At 42.3% G+C, this 12,472-nt stretch overlaps 1 protein-coding gene across 3 annotated transcripts in view; it reads right to left on the bottom strand.

Annotated features, from left to right (window-relative positions):
• Window positions 1-935: 935 nt before the first annotated feature.
• PKDCC (protein kinase domain containing, cytoplasmic) overlaps window positions 936-12,472 on the bottom strand; it is a 39,250-nt gene continuing 27,713 nt past the window's right edge. Inside the window, exons 6-9 of one of the 3 annotated variants that reach the window (XR_007903860.1) lie at window positions 7,105-7,278; window positions 5,036-5,146; window positions 3,684-3,781; window positions 936-1,784 (exon numbers count right to left, since the gene is read on the bottom strand). Coding sequence is in view for 2 of the 3 variants with exons in the window: in XM_051783161.1 (XP_051639121.1) it covers window positions 5,061-5,146; window positions 7,105-7,278 (260 nt within the window). In the remaining variant the exon portion in view is untranslated. Of the gene's footprint in view, window positions 1,785-3,683; window positions 3,782-3,880; window positions 5,147-7,104; window positions 7,279-12,472 lie in introns of those variants that run through there. The other 2 variants (XM_051783161.1, XM_051783160.1) reach the window with 2 other exon arrangements.

Consider the following 12,472-nt stretch of genomic DNA (forward strand, 5'->3'; position numbering starts at 1 on the left):
TGGGGATTTTTTGTTTAAAAGCCACAATTTCTAATAAACGTGTAGGTTTGCCCTCTGGCTTGACATCAAAGTCAGTTTCATAATAGGGTGGCTCCTACTGAATTATATTTCCCCTCAGTTTGCATAGGGAAGTAGGGCACCTATTACACAAAGGCAATTGCGAACTGCACAGAACTGCAAAGGGAAGAGACACAGTGGCTTGTTTCCTTCACATTTTTAAAATGTACCTCTTAAAAGCATCCATTAGAACCTGAAAAAAATCACTTGTTATTACTTGCAAGAAACATACTCATATGAGTTAAATTGCCAAGGCCCATGTCTGTGCTGAAGGAAGGATAGGGACTTTACAGGCCCTGGGAGCTCCAGAGGCAGTCAGCCCAAGCCAGCCCAACGTGTCTCACTCCTGCTTAAAATGCAGAGAAAAAAAATGTTTTCTTGACAATAGGAAAAAAGAAAAGGATCCCATGATCACATCTCAAAACATTAAGCAGAGTATCATTGTGAAGTCTTCATATACTGACTGCTTTTCACAAATGTTCCTCTTCTTCGAGACCCATTTTTTTTCCGCAGTCAATTGATGAAAACTTCAGATGAGTCTTTTCAACCCCAATCTGTTTGACTTCTTTCAACACCACTTCACATTTTGACCAAAAGGTTAGGGATATGTTTTCCCGGAAAAAACTTGTGGACAGTCTTGCCACTCCATTTTTCCTTTTTTTTTTTTTTTATAGCAGGCTGCAGTAAGATAAAGCTCTCCTTACTAAAGTTTGAACATCATTGTATTCATATATTATTTCCTGACAGGCAACATAACGTGATCTCTGAATGTTCACTATCACCTTCCATACACTTTGAATTATGAGTCCTCTAAATCATTTGCTTAATCTAAATTATTGTCAACAAGAGTGTCCCTTTTTTCTCTAAATAGCAACAGTGCATGAAGGCTCAGGGTCTTATAAACATTAATAGGGTCAGCATCAGTGAAATAATGGGACATATTTTGTCTCTCTCCAATTTTTCTTGTAGTGCATGGCTCCTGTATGTCCCTGGGTGTCTGCTACAGCAGGAGGTAGGAGAGCAGCCATGCAGGACAGCTCTGGGAGGAGCTGCTGGGGCTCTGCTCTCCAGAACCGTAGCAGAGAAAGCCCATGTGGGCCTATGTTTTTCAGGATGCTTGCCTATAACTGACTGATTAGTCCCTATATCTACTCCTTTGCTCACCTGGTATGAACACAAGGCTACACAGACATATCATGAGCTGTGGTACAAACTGATAAGGTAAATTTCAGAGGAAGGGACAAGGTCTTCACTGTGCACCTACCATGGTCAGATCCTGTTCCAGGACAGTGCTCCCCAGCGGTTACCACACCACATACAGTAATTGGCAATAGAAATACCTACCTTCATGCTGAATTGCACTCCTCCCTGCTTCCCACTCTGCCATTTTTACAAATCTTATGGGAAACTGGGTGGTCACAGCTGGCAGAAGGACTAAGCAAAACGCCTTAGTGAAGCAGTGAGTGGCATGGAAAAGTACGTTAGGAATAGTTGTACTAACACTAAACTCCTTTATGTCATGTTGGAAGAACATCTCTCTGAGATTCTTCACCAGTATCTCACTGCCCATCCAATCCCCTTCACTCTCTATACAAACTTACCTGAACTCCTCAGCTGGCAACAGGACCCCCTTGTTTTCTGGGTTTGTCTCATGGCGATGAATGCTCTTGGTGATACCACTAATTTCACCACAGATTTCTTCTAGATGTGATGTGAGTCGTAACCACCTGTTCCCAAAAGTGAATAAATGAGACCTCCACTTAAAAAGATGCACTGAAGTTGGGGAGAAAGCTTTTAAAAATGACCAGAAATAAAACAGTAGGCTCAGACAAAATAGAGAAAAATAGAAGAACACATTTTTATTTTGATCTAAGCAAAGACCAAAGCATGTCCCCCCTAAAACCCTCAGGATGTCAGGCCAAAGGTGATGCTGGTCAGTGCTTGCTTCACTGCCTGGAGTCCACTCACAGTGGCAAGGCTAAAGCCACCCCTTCACCAAATCATTATGGAGAGAGTGGGCAGCTCTTGGAGGTGCTCTGAGCCACAGAGACCAGCCAGGGCGTTGTGCTGTTGGACTGGACCAAACACTCAGCACAGCCCCTCACAGAGCTGCAGCACCCACTGCTTCACGCAGCTCTCACCTCTCCAGATGAACTCAACATCCTGTTTAGCACTTCATTTTGTGCACAGCCAATTGGTTTTTCACTGAGGAAATAAGCTCTCCCTGTTCAGTGTGACACTTACATAAATACGTATACACATACACACACGTGCATGTGCACACGTGATGCAGACATCAATCGTTTAAAGCCCTGTGGGTGTCTTCTTTCATATTTCTACCTTGTGGCTTGAGGAAGCCAGGAAATGTAAAAACCAGTCAAAAGTTTAGGGGGAAAACCAGACATAAATGCCTTTTCCACAGAAAATCTGAAGCAGGTTGACTGGCCCAGACCTGCCAACTCACTTTGTGCCTTGCTTCCTGCTCCTCCTCCTCCTCTGTAGCTTCTCTGGGGTTTCCATGCTATGAGTGCCAGTCAAGCACTTTGTTGAATCAGACCTACTGCTGTCAAAGTCACCTTCTCCACATAAATTCAGAATTTTACCAGTGCTTATTACAGCTGTTAAATTCCCTTATTGTAGTATCATACTTTTCTTACTAAGATTTTAATCAGCATTTCCACTGGAAAGCTTTACTCTCAGAATTATAAACCTGCCCATATAAATTTGATTACTGCTAAAACTTAGAATCCAGTCTCTTGGCTCATAGCTATGTTTCTTTCTTGCTTACTTGATCTCTGTGTGCAAAAGCTGATGTAAATTGGTTTGGCAAGTTTGTTTTATTTCTAAGGATAAACAATTCCTGACTTAAGAAGCATTTTTTTCCAGTATGCAGAAAGTGATGGAATTAAATTATTTGAAGTTACCTGACTACAACATTAAAGTATTACCCTGGATACTTTCTTTTTCTTTTAAATGTTGGTATTTTTTACCTAGGAATGCAACTAAAGAATTTAAGTGTTCACATTGTTTTTAAGTCCTGAGTATTTTTGGAACGGTGCAGTTCTTAATGGGAAGGAAATCACAGGAGGTTAAAGACTTTTAAAATACATACCAGCACCTCAGTGCCAACAACCCATATCACTTCAATGAACTGCGCAGTATGTGTTGGCATGATTTATGTAGCAATTTAAAAAGAATCTGTAGTGTTTGTTTATTACCACAGTATGATTGATGGGTTCCTAAGAGCATGGCGACACAATCAGCTGAGCTATTACGGCTGGGAGTTTGATAATTTGTGAGTTACAGCCACTACAGCATGTCATTTCAGCCAATTGCCAGAAGCCATTAGGGCATCAGTGACCTCAGAGAAACCGTGGTGAGACAAGACTTGCTGCTGTCGCTGTCGGACTATCTCTCCCGTACGGTCACACTGCTGCCCTGGCTCTGCTACTCTCCTTCCCTGACCCTCCTGGCTAAAGAAAATACACCATTTAGCCCAACGAGCAATTCCATCACATTCTGCTCTCATCATTGCCCCTTCCAAATGCTAAAGGAGTGGTCCCAGCATAGCACAAAGCACAGAGTAGGAAAGGCTGCTCAAACATTGTCTTCTAACCATGACTCACTTTGTGACAGGCAACCACGCAGACAAAGCCACCAATTACCCCAAAAAGAGACCCTGTACTGGGAGTCACTGGAAGAAGCTTTCTGGAAAAAGTCCTTTCTGGAAAAAAATATCCCAGGTTTAAATTTACATACAATACGCTATGTCCAAGTCCTCAGTGGATTTAGCCATCTATTTGAAACGCACACAAAAAAAAGCAAGAATAAAAGAAATTTTATTTATCTTTTACTTTTATTTTTTTTACAAAAATAAACAATTTGAAAAACAAAAGCACATTTTTTCCTGACTGTACAAACTACAAAACAGTATGACATTGGTCACTTTAGCATTTACTTTATTGCTTTCACTGAAAGCAAATTCTCTAGACACACCATGCCTGTAAGATGCATTTTATATAGAATTAAGGTTAGCATTCATTTGACATCATTAAGGTCATTTACTTCATTCACTCTAAGAATTAGCAAGCGATGCCTTAGAAAACCAAGGATCTGGTGATAAAAAGTACGAATAACTGCAAGATAGTAATTAACTTAGTACTGTTCCACCAGCTGGACTGCTTCAGCAGTCTGTCAAAGACGTGGCTTCCTGAACAATTCAAACTTGATTCAACAAAAGTCTTAAGCACAGGCTTAATTGTAAGCATATGCTTAGGCCTATCCAGCAAAGCACTTGGGTAAGTCCCTACCCTTTCAGTGGGACTTTTCATATGCTTATGTGATTTGCTGGATCTACAAAATGGCTCTTTCAAATTAAAAATGAAACTTTATGATAACACTGGAAGCAAAAATGAAAATTAGTTACAGTCTTGCAAATCTAAACATAACCAATTCCTTCCGTTTGACAAATATGCTGGCATTGCATATTCGATAGCTTTAACACAAATGCTGATTGTCCTCAGTAACATTTGCTGTCCAGCATACAAACTGATACGCTCCAGTTACTCTGTTGTGATTGTATGTACCCAAATAAATGTCAGCATGGAGGATACAGACTTCCCATAGAAATTATCAACTTTCATCCCTGTACACACATGTATAGGTCAGAAATGTTGTGGTAACCTTGGTTAGAAAAGCTAGAGCTGCCAGGTGATTTGTAACCAAAATTATACTCTAACAGTGTATCATATCTTGTATTTTTGCTTTGCTTTTTCTTTTTCTTTTTTTTTTTTTTTAATCACATTTTCAAAATGTTGTTTTATTGCACATTCATCCTGGTCACGCAGGTTTTTTCTTTAAAGTTTCCTTTAGCACTCTATAGATTAGAAAGAGTAATAGTGCAATTATTTCAACAGCCACAGCCATCTTCTACCTAACAGCTGCCTATATTTATACACAAACAGCTCTTATCACTCACATGTCAGACTGAGCCACTTTAGGTGTCAGTCTGTCACCTTCACATATGTTATTTTGTCAGGATCAGGTACAATATGATTTGAGGCCATCTTGAAGAAGACAAGCTGCCGACCTGCATCAAATAGGAAAGAGGGGAAAAGGAAAAAATATTTACAAGTGAGTAAAAGGTTGCCTATGTCAAAATATTGACATTGCAAATTCCAGTTAAACCTATGCACTCTTCAGGCAATGTGAGACTGAAGTCCTGCTTAACTTCAGCTGGTATAAATCTGAAATGCTTTTTTCTAAAATGATACCAAATTTCCTCCAGTTTCAGAATGTTTACTCTTACCTAATTATGGTCAAGATATAGCTATGCACAGCTAACACAGCAAATGAAGGAAAGATCTAAAGATATTAATACAAATTTCACATAATCTTTAAAAAAGTATTTTAACACTCTCCCACTGATACAGACAGGCTTGAGTTAAGGGCTTACATGAAGGCCATCGATTTGATTGTACAGGAGCAGAATCACATCTGCACACCTGAATCTTTCCAAAATTTCTCAGTGCAATGTACATTAAACATGACTTTCTACAAAATAGGTCTTGCTGATCACTTTGTAGCTCTGGGCTTTACACAAGCTGGAACAAGGTTTCTACTCCTCACACAAAAAGTAGCAGCTAGTGATAACAGCATGGGTAGTGTAAGGCACCTGCCACACCTATATCCTAGGCCAGTGGGAGCTGAGTTTTGGTATTTATGGGAGCCACAGCACAGTTGTTCTATCTCCCCACACTTACTGACCTGGCACCTTATTCACATCACTGCCTCCCAGCGAGCTCCTGCTGCCCCACAGACCTGCATCATCATTGCCCTTCTTGCAGCAAAGACCACAGAGGTACTTTCCACATCTGTGTCCACAACCAGCCATTGTAGGAGAAAAACTCGCCCTGACTTCAGTGCAGGTTTTATCTTGGGGGAAGAGTACGAAAGAACATGGACTTGGTCCTCTGTACCTCACAGAAACGTCTTTTTTCTTTACTCTTGTGGGGTGCAGTTTGCTCAGGGCTAGTTTGCAGTTTGCAGCAGAGCTGGTCGGGCCCAGCAGCGGGGGCAAGGAGCTGCCCTGGGCACACAGGGAAGGGGTGTGGGGTTGTGAGGGTTGTGAGAGCTGCAGCATTCAGCTCTTTGAAACCCTCATCCATTCTGGAGCTGCAGCTGCTGGAAATTTTTAGCAGTGATTTGTAACATTTTTGTTTCTCAGATAGCTCTGGAGCTGCTTGAAATAGGCACAAGTCCGGTGCAGAAGCAGGGAGCTGGGGCCAATTCTACGCTTGATGTCAACTGGAACCGACTGTCTGCCTTCAGGGGAACCACACTGGGACTGCCAGGCCCACAGACCTTTTGGAAAATGTATTTCTCTTTTCCACAAGTGTATTCCATTAGACAAGAAAATGGTAGCAAATAGGATTTTCCCCTGGAAGCTCTACTTCTACCTCTATTTCTACTTCCACCTCTATTTCTACTTCCTCCTCTACCAGGCTTTAAACACTCTCTTCTCATTGTCCTTTAGCCAAAGCTCTACTCGTAGAAGCACAGTGTTCCCATCAGTGCTAGGGCATCTCTGACATCAGCTGGCAAGTCGCAGTTAGATACACACAACCTGTTTAGTTCTGTGTCGCACTGCAACAACCATATGGATTGGAAAGATTTATTAAATTCCAGATGTTGGACTGTGTCTTGCACATTTAACTGTGGAAACAGGTCACAGGTTTCATTTCTGCTGCTGTGTTTTAAAATAAAATTTCAGATCCTGTGGTTTGGTAACTTATGGTCCATGTGCTGTAGCCCAGTAGAGCCAGCTCCTAAGAGTCTGTCTGTAGGTTTCTGCTCCCCTGACTGCTGGCAAAGAGAAACCTCACCAAAAATGAAACTGCCTCAGCTCAAGCTCCAGAAACTACCTTACCTCTAGATGCTTGTGGCTCCCACAGTCCAGCACAACACACTCTTCAATCTGCATTAAAACACTTAGCCAGAATAGGTGACTTGGATGCTGCTTTCTGCTCCACAGCATCCACGACCTACCTGTCCAAGTCGTCTGGTTAGTTAGGACAAAAGCTTTGCACTGGGAGTAGCTGTCACAGATCTCAATGGCTTCATTGACGTCAAACACGGAGAGGAGGCAGCCCTTGTGATGGTAAGATGGCCAGCATCTGTAGTTCTCATCAGGAATAAAAGCTTCAGGCACCCGTCTGTACTCTGCAAATAACCAGAGCAAAGCAATCGTTTTGAAAACTCCAGTGAACTGCTTGTTTTTAACAGACAAGGTTTATTTTGACAGCTTAGGAGTAGGATATATGATGGAAAAGCTGACGGGTTATAGTGTACCAGCCCTGGTTTACTCCCAAATGTGTTTATAGCTCTGCACCTTACTTTCCTTTTCCTTTCCTCCTTTCTTCTTCTCACCTTTTTCTCCAGAAAGTGTCTGTAAATAAACAGTCTGTGCACAAAACCCTCCCCACTGCATAGGCGAGGCTTTGGTTTTATTAGGAGTTTTACAGGAAGAATGTCCCATTGAATAAACAGCATCCACTTGAATGAACTGACTCACTGTCCTACTTCTCAACAGTGAGCAGGATTGTCGGGGTGAGACCTGACCAGGCGTTCACAGCCCTCCCTCTCCCTCAGAAGGGCATGCTATTTTTCTCCGGCTCCTTTAGAGAAGGAAGAAAAGACAGGCTTTTAATTGAGCAAACATTTTTTGCTTGCTCAGATTAGGACAAAAGAGGAGTCACTCGATGGACCTCTGAAGAGAAGGGGTAAAAAAAGTAGCGGGAGCATGTCAGCGTGGTCCTCGCCCAGCGCCTCTGCGCTGCCCCGCCGACTGCTCCTCTCCCTTGGCTGCCGTTCAGTCTCACTTGCCTTTATGAGCTGCCTCTTGTTCTCTGTTCACAGCTCCTCTCACTTTCCCAGCCACTGACGGGGGTTTCTCTAATGAATGCATCAGCAAATTCAACTAATCATTATAAACATTTCTATTTAGCATCCAGACGCACAAATTAATGGTTCCCTCCTGTCTCTCCCCTCCATGTCCTATTCAAAAAACTAAATACATTTTATATTTCTTCTAATTTTATCTATTATGAAAACCAGCCGCCTACTCTGACTCACAGCCTATTCTTAAGTCACTTTGGTTCAGGCATTTTCAGCCTGCCTTTGCTGATTCAGTTTGCTAATATTTCATACAGCACATTGTACAAACACCACCAAGTCAAAAGTGAGTGTGTCTACTACTCTAAACTGTCAGTATTTCAACCGGGAAAAGAAGTACACTTCCGCAAGTGCTCATTCACACCACACAGTCTGGAACAGTGGGAAATAAATGTAGTAAATGCATTCTATTTTAAGCCTTGGCTCATTAAAAGTATCATAAGAAACATTCCTAACCAAGAAGCAAAATCAGAGCTGATCATGTCCCAGTTAAATAAAAAGCAAAAGAATTTTCATAATTCAAACATAGATTCATGCACAAGAAGAAAAAAAAATCAAAATGTAGTTCCAGATTACAAATGGTCATTTCTCCATCAAAAATATATATGCATTTCTTCTGAATTCAAATCAGAGCATAAATCAAACTGCTACTGTCTGGATGGGTAAAGTCCCTTTTTTCCCAATTTCTCTATCAACTGTAGTGTAACAACAATTAAATGTAACAGAATAATATTTTCTTATCTCCATACAGCAACTGCTGAGTATTGATTTGTACCTAACAGACAAGGTCAGTAAAATGATGTGCACAAATTAAAAGCAAAAAAAATCAATTCACTGCAGTTAGCACCATATGTAACCATTTGTATCAGCATACATGCCATGTTGACTAGATATAAAATATGATTATTCGCAACTCCTCTTTGCACACAATGGAAGCAAAACTCAACATTGCATTGTGCCAAGTCCCACAGCACTGTGGACATTCACAAAAGGATGGTCCTTGCTGTGGCAGTAGAAGATGAAGCAGCTGCCTGATTCTCTGTGTCAGCAAGGAGCGTGCCTGGCCCTTCCCCATGGTATTTTTGGATTCCAACAGGCTCCGCTCGGGGGCTGGGAGCGAGCTGCAGGATCCCTCAGCACATCATCGTGGCACTACACAGAGCAGCCTCATATCACATTGTGTATTTTTCTCCATGCAAGCAAGAAGCCCGTCTGGAAGATCCCTATTTTGAATTATTATCCAATCTTAAACTCTTCTGAGCACAAATATGCTTCTCAGTACACCAACAGCACTTTCCTTCTTCTCACCACTGCTCCTGACACTGCTGTCAAGGGTTAGGCTCTTGGCTGAGGCAAACAGACTTCAAAAGAGCAGCAATGATTTACGTGACCTGAGGCTCTGTCAGAGGTAGGAGATAAAGTTCTCCCTTTCCATTGACTTTTTCAAGGTGACCAAGCCTAGTAAATCATTTGGGCAGCATGAACACATTAATCAAGAGAGTTGGGCCAACAATAACTGCAATAGTGATGGCAAGGTCCTGGTTTGCGGGTGCAAGAGAGGATGGAAACAGCCATGCCAGTACTCAGGGTGGTCTCACCATGCAGCAGAGTCCTGTGGCTGTCCCTACTCTCCTTGCTGCTCCCTGCAAGCTCCTACACGAGGGAAAGCCACAACCATCTCCAATGACTCATGGGAACAGGGCAGGATAACAGGTACACAGCAGCATGACCCACATGCAAAGAGCATTTTCCTTTGGTTGTGAGATCATCAAGCACCAGACAGGTGAAAATACAGCCACTGGAGTCTAAGAGAAAGCACACAGTCATACAGGCTCCAAAAACACAGCCTCTGGCAGGCCCTCAAACTGGCACGGACCGCTGAATGCCTGCAGTCTGGGGATCTGAGTCTCCTACCTATGCTGCCTGCAGGGAGGGGAGTGGGATGCAGTGAGGGGGAAAGGCAGGAAGACAGCCCCTCTCCTCACTTGCACGGCAGACAGCAGGAATGGCTGTCTAGGATCGCCTTTCCTCAGGAGTATCTCGATGGGAAGGCAGCCAGAAGAAGCAGATAGTGGGATACACGATGGCCGTGCACCCTGGTTCATGCTCCCAAACCAGCCAGGCACTCCCACTGCCCTGGAAAGCCAACACAGGATCTCCTCTTAATCTATTACAGTCAGAACTGCTCAGAAACTCATTGCAACACCAGCCAAGGGCCGGTCTGGGAAAACTGTATTTGTGTTCAAAACTCTCTCTGTCTCGAGCACAGCAAGGTAGCTGCCTTGCTCATTTGCACAGCGAATCACTGAAATCTCTTGCTTGCACAGTGACTATTTAGGGAGCTGACCCTTTAGCTCTCATATGTATGAGTTGCAAAGAATGGTGCTCCTCTCACATGAACTAGAAGGACCCTCCCGAAGGATGCTCCTCCCTTGAGATGTGCCCCAGCAATGACATTAGCTTCAGCCCTCTGGAGAGTTAGGCTTCCCCTTCACTTTAAATTATCATCTTAGTCGATACAGTGCAGTTACTCACTCAATTAAGCAATATTCCAATGATTTAAAGACAGCTCCAGCTCAGGTTTTTGTCCTGCCAAGACCTAAAACTTGCTTAAATGGAGTCCTTGGAATTTGAAGGCTCACAGCAGTAAATCACATCATAAAAAGGTCAAAGTTCTGGTCGATTTCCAGACTAATGGTGTTTAAAACCAATAAATGCTTGCCTAATACTATAAATGCAGCCATAAATTTACACTTTTGCGTACATACACATAGCTTGACACAGAGTACATAAAGTCTATCAAGGTAATGGCAAGGAGAGAAATGCAAGGAGTTCCTACTCATATCACAAAAGAAAAAGAATCCTTTCCTGCATCTACTAATTTTGTGAGGATTGAAGCAAAGAAATGCAGTGCAGTAAGCTTGATTTTGATGTCTCTTATAATGGATTTACTCCGGCTTAATATATGGGAGCTAATACAGAAGCTCGCAGTTACACAAATAAATCCTACTGCAAAACATTTTTCTGACGTGTAAACGTTTTTAAACTTCAAAATATCTTCCTATGCTGAATATGGCCAATCCTCAGAAGTTTGGGTTTGTGATATTTTCAGTAGTTTTAAAATGTTTTTAAGAGCCTGTTCTGATCAATCAAAACAGGCCAAAATCTCCTCAGAAGCTTCTTAGCATGCTAGCCAGCCCCTACGATGGCCACAGTGATACTCAAACCAAGTTCACTTACTTCTTGTGACAATAAGAGAGGCATCTTTAAAAGCAATTTGCAGCATCTCTGACCAGTGCAACAGCTATTAAAAAAAGCCAATGCTTTAAATTCTTATTCTAAACTTTTTTCCATGAAAAATCACCTGCATTGTTCCAAAGCCAACTACAATCTATAAACATACTCGTTTTGACTGTACTAGACTGAATTATATAAAGAACTCCACAAGTATATAATAAACTATGTGAAACCGCCTGTGGTTTCCCCCTGTTAGCCTGTCTGAATCACCCTAAATCTGACTTTAATCAGTCCTAATGACCGTTTATTTCAGCCACAGCAGCCAGATTGCATTTTTACTACCAACTACAGCTACTTGTTGGAGATTTGCCCAGTTTTCTTTTCTAGTTATCACCTGCCAATACACCGTGGGTCAATGACACAAACGTAGCAATGTTCATCCTTGAGAGAGAAATCACGTTGCTCCTTTTTCTCCCTCCTTTTTTCCTCCGCTCTCAAGAGGAACACTGGCAGTCCACTCTGGAATTGCTTTTAATTGCTTTGCTTACAAGAAAGCAGAAAGAGCCTGATCTTGCCAATATCAGCAAAAAGTGGTACTGAGCAGTGTTTTGCTCTACAAACAGTCCCCTCTGATTCCCAGGGAGCTTATGGAGAACAGAATCACATCCTAAACAGACAATAATACACTTATGTTTTTAGTACGCTTCATTTTATGCTGAAATTTTCCTCATGTTTCAGTACCTCACATTTAAACATGCTTCTGAAAATGAGCCCTGCAAAGCCCTATGCACAGTTTGCTGCAGAAAGCTATTTTTTGGTATGTCTGAGAAAATGAGAGGGTAGGCGTATCCCATGTGTCTCTGCTTTCAATCATTTCTGACGCATCCCAACTGTTTGGAAAGACACGCTGGCCAGGCAGGACATGGGCTTGCTGTCAGACCAGGAGATAGCCCTACTTCTTTGGTGAGTATTTCTGTCCTTTGACTGCTTCCTGTGTGCAGGCTGGAAGCAAAGTGAGGCTTGTCTCTTTTTATGCGCTTCCATTGTGCTTACAGTAGAGCCATATTTAAATCGGTATGCAAGCTGTCACCGAAACACAAATAAATAAGGAGAAGAACGCCATGTTCCCTTACATTTTATTCCTGTTAACATGACACAGCTGGAGCATTTTTCCTGCCTCATACCCCCCATCCCAGGGCTGCTCAGTGGGCTGTGGAGCTGCTCC

Source organism: Manacus candei, unplaced genomic scaffold, assembly GCF_025592945.1.
Source record: "Manacus candei isolate 608988 ecotype Guabito, Panama unplaced genomic scaffold, ASM2559294v1 h1tg000017l, whole genome shotgun sequence".
Classification (NCBI taxonomy): domain Eukaryota; kingdom Metazoa; phylum Chordata; class Aves; order Passeriformes; family Pipridae; genus Manacus; species Manacus candei.